Source organism: Corvus kubaryi, unplaced genomic scaffold (genome assembly GCF_017639235.1).
Source record: "Corvus kubaryi isolate FWS band 111438036 unplaced genomic scaffold, C.kubaryi_AGA036_p1.0 37396, whole genome shotgun sequence".
Classification (NCBI taxonomy): Eukaryota; Metazoa; Chordata; class Aves; order Passeriformes; family Corvidae; genus Corvus; species Corvus kubaryi.
The window spans coordinates 11,277,307-11,294,568 of NW_024581135.1; the positions used below are offsets into that span (position 1 = coordinate 11,277,307).

Sequence of the window (17,262 nt, forward strand, 5' to 3'; positions counted from 1 at the left end):
GCAAGGTCCTGGAGGACTGGAGTAAGAAATTTATGTCAAACACACTGCTCTCTTTAAAATTCAGTTATTCAGATCTTATACCAACGTGTGATGGTGTCAGTTTTTTCTTTTCCCAAGGTGTTCTCTCACCCTCAGTTACCACTGCTACTGCAGACTTGTTTTGCAGTGACTCTGGGGAAGGCACTGAATTCCTACCTTATACCTGCCTGTAAAATAGGAAGGTGGTATCATACTACTTTTTTCTTCAAGTGATGTACACAAAGGAGATGCTTTCCATCTTCAGGACTGCCTGAATTAGTAATCTTAGCCCAAGGGACTTAATCAGTCACAATGCAGAGACAGATTATACGATTCAGGTGTTCTGTGAAGCCACTTGTCCTGCCAGCAAACTGCAAGTGATGATGGGTCACTGCTCTTATTCTCAGTGGTGCTCTACTTCAAACCTTGGTAACCATTTTACCCACAAAAGTCTATTCTTTTTCTTTTCTTCCCTTGTTGTTTTCCAGATGATCCAGTATTGCTGCTGGATTGTGGAGGAGAGGGTTAGGATGTGACTGAAAGATTTTGGCCTCACTCCTAGTTGCTATAGAAAGGGGGCTGATGCCACTTCCATTATTCTGGATGCCACCACAGCCCCTTGGGGGGAACTTTGCACACCAAGCTGGAAGGTTGTAGTGGTTTGGTCCAAAATACTCATTACTGTTTAATGACTCTTTAGGCATGTAAGAGTTGAAGAATGGGTGTGTCATGGATCTTAGGCAGCTGCTTTGTCAGCTTGTATGCTGTTCAGCTCCACCATGGGGCTCTTCTGGGGTGACGGGGGGGTGTTCGCTCCTCGTCCTTCAAAGCCCCTCGAGATGTCTTCAAAAGTCCTGCCCTGGGTCTCTGGCTCTTTGAAGAATGTGAAGACAAAGAAGATGACCCGGAAAACAAGGAAGATGAAGAAGACATAGGAGCCACATAGTTCCTCTGCATAGGGGAAGAGCATTCCCACCAAGAAATTGGAGGTCCAGTTGGAACAACTGGCCACTGCCATGGCTGCAGGTCGTGGGCCCTGGCAGAAGAGTTCTGCTACAATGAACCAGGGGATAGGGCCAGGGCCAATCTCAAAAAGAGCCACAAAGCCAAAAGTGGCAGCAATGCTGATGTATCTGATCCAGTCCACGATGTCCTTTAGAGCTAAAGCTACAGTCATAACAGCAGCATGCGCAGCCATGCCAGCCAAACCAGCTAAATGGAGGGTCCAGCACCCTGCACGCTCCACCAGGAACAGTGACACCACAATATAGAGCCAGTGCTGTATGGTTTGTGTGCCAGGGTCCCACAGTGTCAGAGCTGCAGTCTGCAGGCTCTGAGATAAAGTTAGATCTCTAGAATGAGGGACAGGGAGGATATTTTTATATACATAAACCCAAAACTCGGGTACTATTTACAGAATTAAGTGTCATGATGATAGTCATGTGTCTCCGCTGCCACTGGTCCTATAGGCCCTTAATAAGTTGCTTGTAGTACATTACCTTGGAACCATGAACTGAGATGTCTACAAGAGGGAGTCTGCACAGAGCAGCTCCTGACATTGTAGGATTTTGAGCTGCATCTTGGCACTTGAACTGTTAAAAAGGAAGGAGACCTTGAAAGCTCATTCTAGACTTGTCCTTGGTCTCAGACAAAGTTAAAACCAAACTAATTTCAGAGAGGGGTTGTATTAGGGAAACAAAAGATGTTAAAGCTCATCTCATTTTCTACTGTACTCTGGAAGGGTTACTCCCCATTCTGCAAAGTGGTTTCGTTAGTGTAGGGTATTGGAGTCACATTGAGTGACCTGCGAGTTGTCTTGATTTGCTGCAGCTTCATTACTGAAGAGATTTTTTTTGAAGATTGTTGCATTGCTGAAATTGGTAGGTCTGTGTGAGGTGTTCAGCTACCCAGGCAGCAGTGTAAACCTTTAGTAGAGGCATAAGAATTTCTATTATCTGAAGCTTATCTCTCGTCTTACCCAGGCTAGTTAATGCAACTTTCACAGGCAGCATCTGGTCTAGAAGGACTGTGTATGGGGGAGAAGGCCACAGTTAGCTTAAGCCCTGGAAATCTTTCAGCTGTCTTCGTTCTAGACATCTGCCTCAGTTTTCCTGATGGCAGTGGAGTTGTGCCCTGCTGGAAGTTGCTTACTGTGTGTGCTTGTGAATATGAACCCCTTAAGAGACTCTAGGCAAGTTTGAAGACCAGCCAGTATTTAGCAGAGTCCTAGCAAGCCTTCAGACCTGGCTCTTCTGAGGATGAACTGCTTGCAGCAGTAGAGTTTTACAAACACTGCTTTAGTATGGCCAGTGCTGTGGGAGGAGAAAGAAACCCTCATTTGAAGACCTTCCCGAAAAGAAGCTGCATCCACCTAGGCAGTGCTTTGCTTATCAGCAAGGTTGGACTGAGAAGTGGTGGCACGGGCACTGTCTGAGGACAGTTAAAGTTACTGGATGGGCGTGGAAGAAGTGCATCAAGTGCCTCCAGAGACACTTGGTACAGGGAGATAAGCACCGGGCTGTCCCTCCAGCTAATTAGACAAGCATGAGTTGTCAGTCTGGAAATCTAAGATACCATCTTTGGATTAGGGGGAGGCTTAAGTACAGGGCAACACTAATTACTGATTTAAAACAATCACAGTGATTGTGTAATATTCCCCTGGCACTAGAGAAGCATTATTGCCTACTTATGGATACAGGTGAACAGTGGGGAGAGCCCATCTGGCAGTTGCTGGGTGTTTCCTACAAACTCAGTTTGGCTCCAGAAAAATGTTGCTTTCCTCTTCAATTAGGACACTTGATGTTATACTTGCCACCTCCTTCTCTCAGAGTTTGAAGAGTATGAACACTTTGAGCTGCTTTGTTCACGGCTGCTTGCACACCCGAGGGAAGAGTAGGTTTGATTGAGTGCATGGTGACTGTAATGCTTTGTAGAGGCCTGACCTCTGGGGAGGGTATAGCTGTACTGGTAGAAGCAAAAATAGAGAAGTGGACAGAGGGCTGAGAACTTCCACCCACCTTTCCTGCAGAGCTGCAGTTTGATACTGCCTTGCTGATGAGATCTCCGCTTAGTCTTTGCAGCACATGGGTTCCAGGTGCTGTTCTAATATCTCTGAACTTCTTGCCCAAGGGGCTTGGCTGGCAAAGCAAGTTATGTTGTTTACACTGCCCACCTTGCAGAAGTGGTGAACTACTGCAGGTTGGATGCCTGGTTACTTTTATACTTGAAAAAATTGCTCCATTTGGCTAGGATGGAGATCTCCTGAAGGATCAGAGTTCTTTGTTGTGGAAAGTCAAGGTCTGTCGAATATACCTTGAACTAATTTTAAACTGAAGTGACTACACAATTAGGTCCTGAGACCTGTGAAGAAGGAGACTTGTTGGTACAGTTGTGTTGCTGTGTTGTTTCCACAGCTGTTGGGCTACAGCTAACCACATATACAAAAAAAAAAAAAGGCACCAAAGGAGTGTGGTCATATTTACAGGTTGGTTATAAATTAAGCTTACTGGCTGGAAGTTGAGAGATACCTTCAGGAAGATGACTGGAAAGAGCTGGTTATTGAATGGTGCTGGCTCTTGCCTCCAGTGATTGTGAGTGGCAGCAAGAGGCTTGTCTCTGCATGCTTGTGTCTGGAGCGGTTGTGTTTTGAGCAGTTGTCTGGGGAGGTTATGGACTGCATTGACTCTTTGGCAAATGAAGATGACAGTGAAACATGACAAAGATGATAATCTGATGTCTAGAGCAGAAGAGAGTGGAACATCATTTTTAAGGTCAAATAGCAATATTGGAAGAACTCCCAAGGATAGGCAGGACCCTAAGAGAGTAGCAGAGCATTTTTAATATGCTTCAAGTTTCCTTCCTTGAAAGAAGGAAGGAAATCTTGAAGATGATTCAAAATTTCCTGTAATGTTATCCTAAGATAAAGTCTTACTTGAGAATTGCAAATCATGCACTTTCACTTAGTCTGAGGTCAGTGGTGTTTTCCTAAGTGCTGAAAAAAAATCATTGACTTAGGTACCTGGTTTAATATTTCCACAGCATCTTAGGTAACAAGTCTTTCCTTGTTACTGTTTGGATTAATTTATTCTATGTGTTGAGCCAGTTGCTTTACTGTGAATTCTGTCGGTTTTTATGCTGTTATGATGGTAGTATCTAAGCTGAGTAACTTTGGGCTGTTTGGTCTTTGTCAGCTTTCCCCTTTAAATTCATAATTTTGAACTCCAAGGTGGCATTAAACATAAACCTCTTTATAGTGGCTTTCTGCTGGATAGCTATTGATGGAAAATTTGGGTGTTACAAAGCACATTGTTTTGATGGCTCATTAGTGAAACAAAACTTCTTTTCAGTGACAGAATTGGGGTAGTTTTTTCTCTTGGATTATTTTGTCTACATGTTGAGCCTAGCCTGTCTCTTCAAGGGCAGACTATAAGGCTTGGAGGAGGATTGGAGAAAACCCTTGCTCTGGAACTTACACTGGCAACCCATCTCAAAACTTGGAGGAGCTCCAAACAGGACCTGTGCCGCTGAGTTATTAATTTTGAGTTCTGCATGGCTGTTCTTCTGTGGGAAGAGGTTGTACTCAACATCCCAGTCCAACCAAAGCTGTTTATATCTTGTAACACTGGCTACCCGGAAGGTCCAGGAACAGAAGTAGACCACTGGGGCTGAGATTGTGTTTTTCAAAGATTGTTATGTGGGGAGCATCTGCCCAGATGATTGCAGACTTGATGGGATGCAGCAGCCATATGCTTCATTGTCTGAGAAGTTAATTTTTTTGTCAGCTTGGGTCTTGTTTTGTTTTTCTCAGGTGTTATTTTTTCCACTTCCTCCTGTGGGGAAGAGGGAAGTCAACAAACTTCCTAACATTGTAGAAAACTTTTTTTTTTTGAGATGTGCTACTTAAACACCTGTTAGCTGGTAGATGCAAGCTACATTGAGCTTTTCCTCTCGGCTTCCTATTACTGTTTTCCTCAGGATTGAAAGATGTTTCTGGCTCTTCTTACCTCTTTGCATTTGATAGCGGTGCCATAATGTATAGTGGATCTTCTTTAGACTCCTCAAGGTTGTGGACAAATTTGTTCTTCTGTAGTGCACCGTGATTTTTATCCTGTGCTTTCCTTCATGTGTTTAAAAAGCGAGGAGTGTGGAGAGAAATTTGTTTACAATCGTTTGCTTTAAAGATTGCTTCTGTGCTTGTAGGCAGAGACTTCTTCAATGAAAACCACATAGAAGACAGACCTGAGACGTTGAATGCTCCTTTCTCATGGCAGTATGGCCAGCTAATGGTTTCTGGACGTGTTGGGACTTGCCTCTGTGTGATGTTAATAAAAAATGGCTATTCTGTGGTAACTAGCACTCCTTCACACCCTTCTGTAATCTGAATTTTCAAGTTTAAGCAAGTTCTGCATTTCCATTTTAAAAGCAGTTAAGACTTTTTTCACCATATTCTATCCAGTTTAACAGAAGAGTCCCTTTCTGAACATGTGTGCAGCTTCTGGAGTCCGGAAACAAACTCCTCAGCTAACTTGAAGGGTTTCAGCTAGAATGTGGTAGCAGTTTAATACCAGTTCCCTGTCCCTTCTCCAGTAGCTCCGTGCTAGCCAGGTGTCCAGTGAAATGCTTCCCTACTATGTGAAAATCCTTCCACTGAATATTTAGACACTGCTGTGTGTAAGACTGCCTCCCATAACTGGAGTGTCTGCAGCAAAGACCAAGACCAGCCTGTGCTGGAGGGCAGGGCAGGGGCCAGTATTCAAAGCTGCAGACAGGGAGACCTGGATGAAAACATCTGCTGTGCTTGTACAATTGTGGAAGTGGCTCTGGTTTTGTGCCTGTACTGCCATGGGAGTGAGTGCCATGTCATGAACATTGTGGTTGAGGATGGGAAAGCTCAGAGTGCTTCTTTCAGGTTTGGTGCTAAACTGACCCAAGTGAGAAAGTGTAGCATCAGTAGAAACTGCAATAAAAAAGGCAATGCTTCCTTCTAGTTTGGAGTTTTCATTTAGAAAGGAAAAAGGTGTTAAGAGTAGTGATTGGAGGAAGTGTTGACAATTGTAGAATTTAAAATCAAATCCCTCTTGAGGTGACTTGAAACAAAATGGTGGGAGTTTTGAGTGTCCTTGAGGTGGTTCAGGTTGGGGTAGGGGTCACAAGCAGTAATCTGTCACAGCACTAACTTAAAGCTTGAGGTGCTGTGTGTGCAGTTGCAGCCAGAGCTTCCTTGCTGCTCTGGAGGTGAGTTTTTGCTGGCAAGGAGGGAGCTTAGTGTACAGACAAGAGCAATCCCTTCTGGCTGAGGGTAGGATTTTCCCAGCAGTTGGTTGAGGTGAGCCCATGGGTGTACAGAACCAGTTTTGATCCCAATCAGCCAGCGGGAATTTGAACTGGTTGCCTTGAATGGAGTGACCTGCACTCTGGTGACTCCTGCACAACCAGTGTGGGAAGCTGGGACACATGTGGCAATGCTTGTAGGGTTAGGGAAATGCTTGGAGGTTAAGCCCTCAGAGTTGAATCTAGATGCTGTGCTTGGTGGTGGTAAGATGTGGCCAAAGAGGATGGGGGTGACATAATGAACTGAACAGTCTGCTGTGCAAAGGGTGCTTTTGTTTCCAGGCTGGGGTTCTTATGTGCATCTCGTCTGTGTCAGGTCTACTTTGTTTTATTAAGACTTTTGTGAAGGCTTTATTTGCTCAAACAGAAGGTATTTAGATTTGCTGCCCCAGTGCTTCCAATTAGTGAACTTGTGCCTCCAGCTTCCTTCCAGTTGTTTATTGAACCAGGTGTCTGCTGCACAGTCTCTTCCCTTACTCTGAGCTTGACCTGCTTTCCTCATGTTGGCAGAAAAAGTAGGGCAGATTTCTAGCTTTGAGTATTATTAGCCAGGAAACAAAAAGATGCCCTGGGTTTTTATCACCCCCTTCCTAAAAGAGCTAACCTGTGATGAGGGAGTGCTTCAGGAAGCACTATGGTGATGCCAGGAGCCCTGGTCTGTGGGCAGGTGGAGGACAAACCCCTAGTCTGTTCCCTGGCCATCTTGTGGGATTCATTTGGCTGCAGATGGGAGGGACAAAAAAAGTCCCTGATGAAGTCCATGGACAAGAGAGTTTATAGGGTTCAGTTTAACCAGAGCCCAAACACATGGTAATTTCTTTTTTCTTTTTTTTTTTCTTTTGCATAAGCCAAAAGCTTCTGAGGTGATACTGTGCCTCTGAGTGGCAGCAAAGTCTGGCCTGATCTTTCTTGTTGTGGCCTTGGTTGTCAGAACTGTGTTTAGAGTGTGCCAGTGAATGCTCTTTCCTGGAGGTGTGTAGTTGGGATGTAACAGAATTCAGCCTGGAAACAGCTTGAGCACCTAGTTTTTGAAAGCTGATCATTTTACTTTCCTGGAGCCCTGTGTTAGTGCTTTATCTTGCTGACCAGCTGATGACATTGATTGCTGAAGGCCAACAGTCAAAACAGCATCCAGACCTCTTCCTGCTTTCACTTAAAGTAGATAGGTTTTCCTGGTGACCTGTTTAAGGATTTTGTCCCCACCTTTTTGGGTGGATGGTGGCAGTTGCAATAATACTGATTATTAATCAGTAATTACTTTAAGCCACAATTTTATTGTCTGTCACTAAAACTTCCAGGGACCTGATGGGTGACTGCTATTGTAAAGAATAACCAAAGGTTTTTGTCCTGACCTACCTTGTTTGATTCCTTAAAATAGACCAATGCTGCTTGTATCTGACTTACCACAGCTTCACAGCTGTATATGAATAACCTATTTTGTGACATGCTTTCAGTCTTTTTTTTTCTTCCAGTCTTAATTTAACCTATAATACTGTTCTTTTTCATTTCTTTCAGAATGGACTGCTGAATTGGGATTTATTGCAGACTCAACTGTACAGTGCTGCTCGTTGCTTCATCTATTACCAGTTATTTAAATTGGACTTTTAATATCCTGCCAGCTGCTGTGCACACACACATGCTGCATTGTTGCCATTCTCAGAATTGCATCTTTGAAACCCAGGCCCTCAGTAACCTTCATCGAAGAAAGAGGCGACCTCCTGCGTACGTTTGTAGAGGGAGATTTTGGCCCTGCTGCCCTCTGGCTTTCTGGCTGGTGCTGTATTTCTGAGACACCATGGAGCCCAGTATGGAGTACTGCTTAGCGCAGGTGCTGCAGAAGGATGTTGGAAAGAGACTTCAGGTTGGCCAGGAATTGATAGATTATTTCTCAGATAAACAGAAGTCAGCTGATCTTGAACATGATCAGACTATGCTGGATAAAATGGTTGATGGACTGGCCACTTCTTGGGTAAATTCCAGCAATTATAAGGTAAGACTTTGTCATGTGGAATGTGATTACTGTCAGATGTTTCGATGTCAAGTGCTACTTGATCTAAATGAAAGCTGTATAGTAGACATTCTATTATACTGTTCTGTAAGCTGGTAATTACACTGAATCAGTGATTGTTGTTCCAAATCTTGGCAGCTGATAGCTGCTATGATATTGAGGACTCAAGGCAGTAAGAATTCAGTAAATGGTGTTTTAAGCACTAGTGGATTTACATTTGGTGTTCATAGTTTGTGGTATCTTGGTTTCTTTGTGTACCTTGTTAGCTGGTGGCACTCTTTAATCATGCCAGTAGTTAGCAATGTTGTTGATTTCCTGCCATACTAAAAGATTTATAAAACTGAAAAAAAGCATATATAAACTGCACTTGTTTTCACTGTCATTAAACCTTGCTAGACTTCTTTTCCTATTTTCTGTGGGCAACACAGTAGATCAATTGTACTTGGCTCAAGAAAGGTAATGTCTGTGTGAGTCTTCTGTTGAGTTTGATAGTGTTGAGATGAGCTGGTAAGACACGGAACTCCACTGCCTTGTTATCCCTGTCATGTTACTTCATCTCCCCACAGGTTTAGAGAGAAAGTCCTACCACAGCCATGTACTGTGGGAGTGGGGAGGGATTCTCAGCTGTGGCTTGAAAAACTCCTGTCCTGGTCTGTTCATGAGGCTCTCTGTAATAGAGTACTGAAGCTATTATATGGGATGTAACAGTGTTCCTTTTTGATGAGTCCAGAAGAATCTCAGAGTGAAAGTTCCTACAGAGCTGAGCCTGAAGATATTTCACTGAGGGTTGTACTGGAGTTCACACCTGTAGAAGTGAAGGAGAGACTGGCTGTATAGGTTGTAAGTGCTCTGGAGCTCAACATACTCAAATTAATTAAAATTATTTTTGACAGAAGTTATGATTGGGAAGTGGTTGTGAGATTGCAGTGTTCTGCACAACTGCATTTCTTTCTCTTTGTTTTTGTCAACAAGCAGCTGCTGTAGAAGCTGTTTGGCATGTAGGAGAACAAAACCCCAAACACTAAAAACACGATCACCAAACCACCAAAGCTGATATGGTCTCAATAGAGGATCCGTTCTGGTAACCTTAGAGCACAGGAAGAAATTCTTAGTTTGCTGTTGTGAACAAGCAGTATACATATAATTTTCTGAGAGTATTGCATATTCTTATTGCCCCTTTTCTTGCTAGTTGGTTTTCTCTTACAAACTTCCATGATTCTGGGTAGAAGAGTAACCCAAGCACAGTAAAATTGAAATTGTTACCAAATGTGCTATTTGCATGGATTTCATGAAGTGATGTGAATGACAGAGCTGTGCAGTGCTTTGCAATCCCTGTATCCCACTTAGTTTGCAGAATTTCTATTCAGGTAACTTGCTCGTCTTCCCAATCTTTAGTCTGTTGAACTACACACTTATGATGATCTCTGTGGTATTCCTTTTCCAGTAACAAACTGGTGGCACTTCTGTACTGCAGGGACTCTATTCCAGAACTCATGCTGCTGAGATGGCTGTTCATTAATGTGTGTGTTCTATAGATAGCATTTGCTGTAATTAATAAGTTCTAGTAAGCATAACAGAGACATGTCTCAGATGTCTGGAGGGTGTTTTCTCAGTGAATGAGTATAATAGGAGATGTGAAGCTTTTGAGTGGGGCAAGCTGACTGTTTGGAGGTCAGTGATGTGGTGAAGTCTACTTCAAGATCCAGCCAAGGCTTAGTGCACCCTCTTATGCCAATCTCTTCCTTTTGTTTTAATGCCTGCATCATCATTGCCTTTTTTCCTGACTGCTTGTGGGGTGTGGTTTGGAAGCTCTGCTTTTTCTGGTGTGACAGAGCACAGGGGAGCTGGTGTCATTTGATCCAGTTCATGGATTAGTGTGTCAACTTTAGGAGTGAAAGGCCAAGCATCACTGCTCTAGGATAGCCATCTGGAGAGCTAAACTGCAATGGTCTGGTCACAATGGAAGAAGCTGAAATATTTGTAGTCTGTTCTCACCTCAGTCTCTTAATTTGAAAAAGTATCAGCTTAAAACAAAGATTGAGATCTGCATGATTTGAATTTGATTTGATTTGAATTTGAATCTGATTTGAATTTTCCTAATACGTGAGTGATAAAGTGTGTGTTCTCAGAATAAGACTGAGTGTGGATAACAGATCCATTATCTTGGGACAGCATGCAGTTGATTCATGGCTCCTGCCTGTCTAGGACTCCTCTAACTAAACCCTTGTGCTTATATGTTATCACTGAGGAAACATCAGCAAACAGAGAAGTGACATCTCTAAGGCAAACTAGTTCAGTTTGGATTAAAAGGAGCTTGAACTGATGATGAAATTGCACCTTTACAGGAAGGGCTCGAGCAGTGTCCCTCATTGGCATACAAGTTTGATCTGTGTATGTCATGGCCATCACTGACCTTTGTAGGCTTTGCTGTTTTTCTGTACATTGTTTCTATTTTTTCGTGACACTATTTTATGCAGCCCTTGACCTCAACACAATGACTGTAGACAATGGAGTTGTCTTTTTCAAGAGATTCAGGAAGAAATAGAATGAAGGAGGGCAGAGATGCTTTTCTTTGCTTGGTGCTGTCCAAGTCTGTTAAAAACATCATGTGTAGAACATAGTGAGGCTTAACATGCTTCTGATAGCGCTCAGTACTCTGAAACTCCTCTAACAAATGGTCTTGTGACCTGATCACTGGTTCCTCCTTTGTACCAGGCAGCTGCCTTACGTGCAGAAGGCACTTGGATAGTTCAGGATAGTTCAGCTTTTCAAGTCAAGGAAACATAAAGGTGATTATATGAAACAAGGCACTGAGGTCCAGTGCAAAGCCATTTGCATGTTTGTGCTTGCCAGCAGTGTGCTTGAACTGCACCTAACAGCCATTGCAGGCTTGAGTTTTCCCAGCAGTACTTACTGGTGGGTAGAAGACAGACGAATGGGGCAGAGTAAAAAGATGAATTCTCTTTGAGAGCTCTTACTCTTCTTTGGCGCACAGTTGCTTAGAGCAGACAGCCTGTGTGTGGGCACTAGGAGTTTTGGATTACACCAGTGAGGTTGGGCTGGGGAAGGTGTAGCAGGATGCTGCAGACCAAAGAGGAATTCTGCCTCTGGTCTGTTTCTTCATTTTGTGCTTTGTTTGCTTGGTCAGTGGTGTTTCAGGATGGTGGTTCTGCTTGACTTATTTCTTTCCCTGATAAGGATACAAGAGAATTATTTTGGTGAGCTTTGAATCTGTGAACAATAACTAAGGCCTGCGCAGAGCTGTCTGTCTTGAGACATGAGGCAAAACAGCACAGCAGTGTCAGAGGCTTCAGCGTGCCCTCTCAGGTTCACAATCCTATGGCAAGGGGAGAGAGCTGAAATCGTCGGTAATCCCTTGGTGAGCCATCTCGCTTTGAGCTGCTTCTGCAGTATTTAGTAATGCTGATGTTAAGTGTGCAGCATCTCCTGGCTCATCTGTGGCTGATGAGCCTTTCTCAGTACCCAAACCATGGTGTTTCATATTAAGGTGTAATGTAAAGTAATACGTACAGGATCTTAAAGTAGTTTTCAATCAGCCTGATACTCTGAGAGGTGAACTGAGAGTGTTCAGCAGTGACCTTCTCTCGCCTGCTTCTCCTCAACAGTATTGGGAAATGAGGTTTCTTGCACGTTTCTTTTCCCTGGGATGTGTTGCCTGTGCTGTTTGAGTTGAGGTTTCCAGTGGAAACAGCCCTTGTTTACTGCAGGGTTTTTTTTAGACAAACATCCAAGATTGAACTCGGAGATCGATGGTGACAGAGCCTTCAAGCAGGTCAGGGTCCAACATACTGAAGAGAGATTCTATTCAGTGTTTTCACATGTTGCGGAGTGGTAGGAGAGGCCAGTTTGAAGTGAAACTGGATGGAGGTTTGCAGTAAGGAATTGGATGAAGCTTTGTATTTTTTTCATGCACTTTGGCAAGTAGTGAATTTTGGTTCTGCACTGCTCTCACTGGACAGGGTTTGCTTTCCAAGGAGAGTATCTCACCTCGCATAGGATGGTCCCTTTGTCCCAGTGCTGCTGGGTCTGTGCAAGGCTCTGTGCCCAGTGGCCTGCAGGACTGGGTTTTGCCTCTGAGAGGCAAGTTAGGAACTGACATGGTTAACAGACCCCCAGGTCTGAGGACACATCCACAGCCTCCTGCTGTGCTGGTAGACTCAGTCTGTCAGGGCAGGGCTGTGTCCTGAGCTTTGTTTTTGTTCATGTATGGAGCACTTCAGATTTGATTTGTTTAGCTCCCAGCTCATTTTGTTACTGAGAGAGACATCATGGTCTTTAAAGTAAAATGTGAGATGTTAATGAGAATTTTTTTGATATGGTGAAATATTGCATGGATATTTTATTTCCCCTGACAAAATTCCTAATAGCATTAGAGAAAGCAACCTTCCATTCTGATCTGTTTCTGAATATCAAGCATTACAAGAGCACGTTTCACTGAGCTAAAGAGAAATAAAACTTGCATACATAAATTAGCTGGCTTTCTTAAACTGTGTTTTGAATAATTTTTTTTTGCTTGCTAATTGAAGGGTAGAACAGATGGTGCAGGCTTAGTTTAAAGTGACGTCCATTAGAGTTACTTAAGCTGATGAATGGTTGTTCACTATAAGCATACATTTGTTCTCTATACCATGTTTATTTTGGTTGAAATTCGGTAGAAGAAATCCAGATTTAAGAAATAATTATCATGCATGGTTATGGGCTGATATGATAATTTGGTGAGTGTGTTTTGTTGAGTGTTTAATGCATGGAGGAAAAGGGCTTTACCATCTGGGGAAGAAAGAGAGACTTGTAAAGGGTTTCCAAGCAGCTGCTGTTAGCTGCTGAGTTTTGAGCTGCTGGGGGTGCATGGAGATCAGTAATGTATACATTCATCTAGCACTTTCATCCCTTAAAACCTTTTTACCATGAAGCTGAAATTGCTAATAAAAATGAATTAAGTTAGTTTAGAGGCACAAAAGATATGAGAAAGGGACTGTGAAGGAAAAGTGATCTTGAGATCTGGACTTGAGAGTAGAGCCTATTCCTTGCATATGCCCATATTGCAAAAGGTATCTTGGCAGAAACTGCTTTTGATGACTTTCCTTGTGGGGAGAAGAGTTACCTTAGGAAGGGCTAAGGACTCATTTGGTTTGAACTGCATTTGTGGAGTGTGCCCAGTCCTTATTTTTAGGCTTCTATGCTGGCATGCTCCTAATAGGTGGGTTTTCCTGCCTTAAACTTGTGGAAGAGCAGTGTTTTGGCTTCAGGATATCCAGTTTCCTGTAGGCATTGATGTTAATTCCCAGTCCAGCTGATGAGTTGTTTTCCCTCTGGCTCTAATAGCTGGACCTGCCTTCCCAGCACTTTAACTGCTCCGTGGGGTTATTCGATTGGATTATGGTGCAGCTCTTACCTCTGGTACCAACAGTGTGGGCACTGCCACAGAGGGTGCAGTGGAAAATAGAAGATTGTAGTGGCTGGAGTAGATCAAATTCAGTACTAGCTTCAGACTTTTGTATTCAGGGAAGGGGAAGAACTATGTGCTCTAGCAAGTCAGCATTTAGAATTTCCCTGTGGATTTTTCTTCATACTTAAAAGGTAATAATGACTGGTGTAGCAGGATGGATTGTCCTTTTCTGACTGCAGTGGGAAGAACTGGAGTGGAGCAGTAATGCTTTCTTGTTTTATGCACAAATGTGGATGTGCTACTGATGGCATAAAACAAAAGGTTTGTGAGCCTGAGTGTACCAAAGAACTGCATCTTTCAGTTGTTTACCAAGGTATTATCAAATAAAATATAAATAATGAGAACCTACAGGATCTCAAGGGAGTGTGAAGAGTGAAAACAGTGTTGAAATAATGAGGACAGAAGTTTGTTTCCATAGTGGCACATTTATGCCTAACCTCTTCCACTGGCTTTAGAGCTCAATATCCAGAACTCATTCATGAAATGGAGGGGAAAATAACCCCATCCCTGAGAAGAAATGTAGCTTTTGCAAACCGAAGTGTGTTTTCTTTGGGTCAGCTCTTTCAGAAGTAGTTGAAACCTGGAACAGAGTCCTCAGGCGTCCCAGAAGTGTCTGCAACACAGCAACTTTACAAACCCTAATGAGATGCTTTAGACCAACCAAGAGTTTCACATACAGTAAAACCCCTCCAACTGTTTTACCTCTCTTGTTCTCACCAAAGCAGCCTAATTGCAACACTTACATGGTGTTTAATTAAAGACAGCTTGATATCCTGTCTTTTGGTAGCTCATAGTGGATGGTGAGAAATAAATGGAAAAACGGGATACGAAGTAAAAGTCTCCCGTACCTATCACTCTGGGCTTGTAGGGATTTGAGTCCCTGATTTTGTTTGCTGACCAAATTAAGTTCCCATAGGATTTGAGTGCTGGGACTAACAAATGTTGTCTGTGACTGTTTTTTTTTCTTCTTTGTTTGGTGTATCAGTGTGGGGGGTTTTTTGTTTGTTTTTTTGCATTTTTGTGTGTGTAGTTTTGGTTTTTTTGGTGTATGTTCTTTTAGGGGGTGGGGGTTTTTTGTTGGTTTTTTTTGTTTGTTTGTTTTGGTTTTGTTTGTTTGGGTGTTTTTATTTTATTTTTGTTTTGTTAGGTATGTTTTCTCTTGGGTGTTTGGTAGAGTGACTCCCTCAGCATTGGCAAGGGCAACAGGCTCTAGTTTGGGACTGGGAGTCTGGGTCAACACACAACAGACTGAAGCATTGTGGTTACTAAATTGAGAGGTTAAAGCTATTCCTTTAATGCTGGTGTAGTGTTTCATTTGCAGCACTTCAGTGCTTGTCACCAGGGTTTATTAGAGATCTAGCACAGTTAGCCAGTGCCCAGAAAACCTTGGTGTGTATTGCTTCACTGCAGGCTAAGGGTCACAGCTGATGCATTGGTGGAAAAGGCAGATTATTGGGGATTTATTTTCATGGGATAAGGGTGTACTAATGCTATTGTAGAGTGCCTTATTGGGCCCTTCTGTGGCATGTGTTGTACAGTTCTAGTTGCCTGTCTGTAAGGAAGGAATTCAAGCTGGAACAGGTGCAGGGAAGGGCTAGTGGGGTGTGCAGGGTATTGGAGAGCCTGCCTAACCAGAGGAGACTAGAGGCTTGGCTTGTTTAGTTTACAGTATGAAGACTGACAGGGAGTATGACTGCTGTCTATAAATACATCAGAGGGGTGACCGTCAGGGAGGGGAAAGAACTCTTAGATTTAAAGGGCAGGGTTAGCACAAGAACGAATGGGTATAAACTGGCTGTGAGTAAAATTTAGGCTGCATGTCAGATGAAAGTTGCCTGCAGAAAGATCATTGTAAAATTTGTGGAGCTAAATAGATAAGGACAAGACATTTGGTTTTAGGATAGATCTTGGGATGATTTTGAATAGTTTATGTGCAGTGTAGAGTAACAGGATTATGCACAGTGATAAGGAAGTTTCATTTCAGTCCTTTGTGTGAGAACATGTATGATACTGTGCCTGAAACTGCTTGAAGACTTTAAGTAAAATATTTTAAAGAGTGTACTGGTTTTGGTCCTCAGAAATCCCAGAGTGACTTACAGAGACTGTTCATGTTGTGCCTGTTACCTATGGAGTAAAATTAGCAGTCATTTATATGCATGTGTGACCCACCTCCCTTCTTGTTTAGTAGGTAGCAGGGTGAGTAGGAGTGAATCCTCACTTTCCCTGACATGACCTGAATGGAAGGTTAGTGTCAGTGCTGGATTTACTGGCACGTTGATTTCTTTGCTAGGCTCTAACTTGTTCAGTGGGGTTTTGTTGTTCTCTTGATGCTGAAAGAAATATTCATCAACCCCCAGGGTCCTCCCACCAGCACCAACCTGTTAGCTTCTCCATTAAAAAGTATGCACATTCTTCCATGTCTTCTTTGTGGGATATTCCTTGAAGTTGTCTTAAAAGCTGTTCTTGTCTCACCCTTTGAACTTCCACATGAAAAAATTGTCTACTGAAAAGTCCCACTGTCAGTGGGCTCTAGTTGCCTCTGACTTGGTCTAGTTTTAATTGAGTCATTTTGTAAGCAGGGAAGTTGTATGAAGCCTCATTTCCTTTGACTTTTTCTATGTAGATTTGCTGGTGTCTCTTGCTTTGGTTTTCCTCATGCTGAAGTCTGTGTTTTAGTGGAATCTCTTTTGGTTACTGTATTTGTAAGAGCATATCATCTTTGGTATCTCTGTTTTCCCTACAATGTTAGGTTGAAGTTCGGTAAACTTGGCTAAAACTTTGAGAAGTTGGGAAGAAAAAAGAATATACAAATGTTAGATCAGCAATTTAATGATCTCTTCCTTAAAAATAGGACTGAAAAATACCCGATAATACTCTTTTTTTAACATTCCAGTGTGTTCTTAGCATTAAGTGCACCTATGGGATTTTTTTGGAGGACCAGCTCATGGGACCAGGTAGTCTGCTGCAGGGTTACCTCTGTGTTTCAGATATGCATTTCTGGCTCTGGCAGCCCTTCTTTTTCAGCAGGTGCCTTTTGGAACTGAAAGGTAGCGTTACCTATATGGCAGTTGGATCAGCTCTTAGGATCACAGGGTAATTCAGGTTGCAAGGGTCTTTGGACTCACCATCTAGTTCCATCCACCATATCAGTGTATACTGTCAAGGCCCTAAAACTTGTTTCTTACTTGTTTTCTAGAAGAATTTATCAGTAGGTAAGTGTCCCAGTGTCAGAGGTGCTTACATGAATTGACTCCTGTGTAAATGTTTTTGGGATGCCAGTGACGCCAGCAGTTTTGTGTGCTGAGTCACCCAGGGTACCAGTAACAGTTTAACTGAGACTGAGCACAGTCAGATTTGCCCTCCTGCTTGCCTTGCTCAGAGCTGATGGTTGGAATTGTGCTTTGTGTGAGTCTGTATGAAGCTGCCTTGTGTAATTGTA

General features: G+C 42.9%; 2 protein-coding genes across 37 annotated transcripts in view; one reads left to right on the plus strand and one right to left on the minus strand.

Moving 5' to 3' along the window:
• Positions 1–707: 707 nt before the first annotated feature.
• Positions 708–1,249, minus strand: LOC121670638 (solute carrier family 2, facilitated glucose transporter member 3-like). Its single transcript, XM_042041149.1, has one exon. The coding sequence runs from the start codon at positions 1,214–1,216 to the stop codon at positions 755–757; it is 462 nt and encodes a 153-aa protein (XP_041897083.1). The 5' UTR covers positions 1,217–1,249; the 3' UTR covers positions 708–754.
• A 6,617-nt stretch (positions 1,250–7,866) lies between these two features.
• The window catches only part of CLASP1 (cytoplasmic linker associated protein 1), a 161,106-nt gene continuing 151,710 nt past the window's right edge, over positions 7,867–17,262 (plus strand). For all 36 annotated transcript variants that reach the window (XM_042041449.1, XM_042041451.1, XM_042041463.1 and 33 more), the window contains exon 1: positions 7,867–8,338. In XM_042041449.1, the coding sequence (XP_041897383.1) occupies positions 8,144–8,338 (195 nt within the window). In that variant the 5' untranslated portion in view covers positions 7,867–8,143. The remainder of the gene's footprint in view (positions 8,339–17,262) is intronic.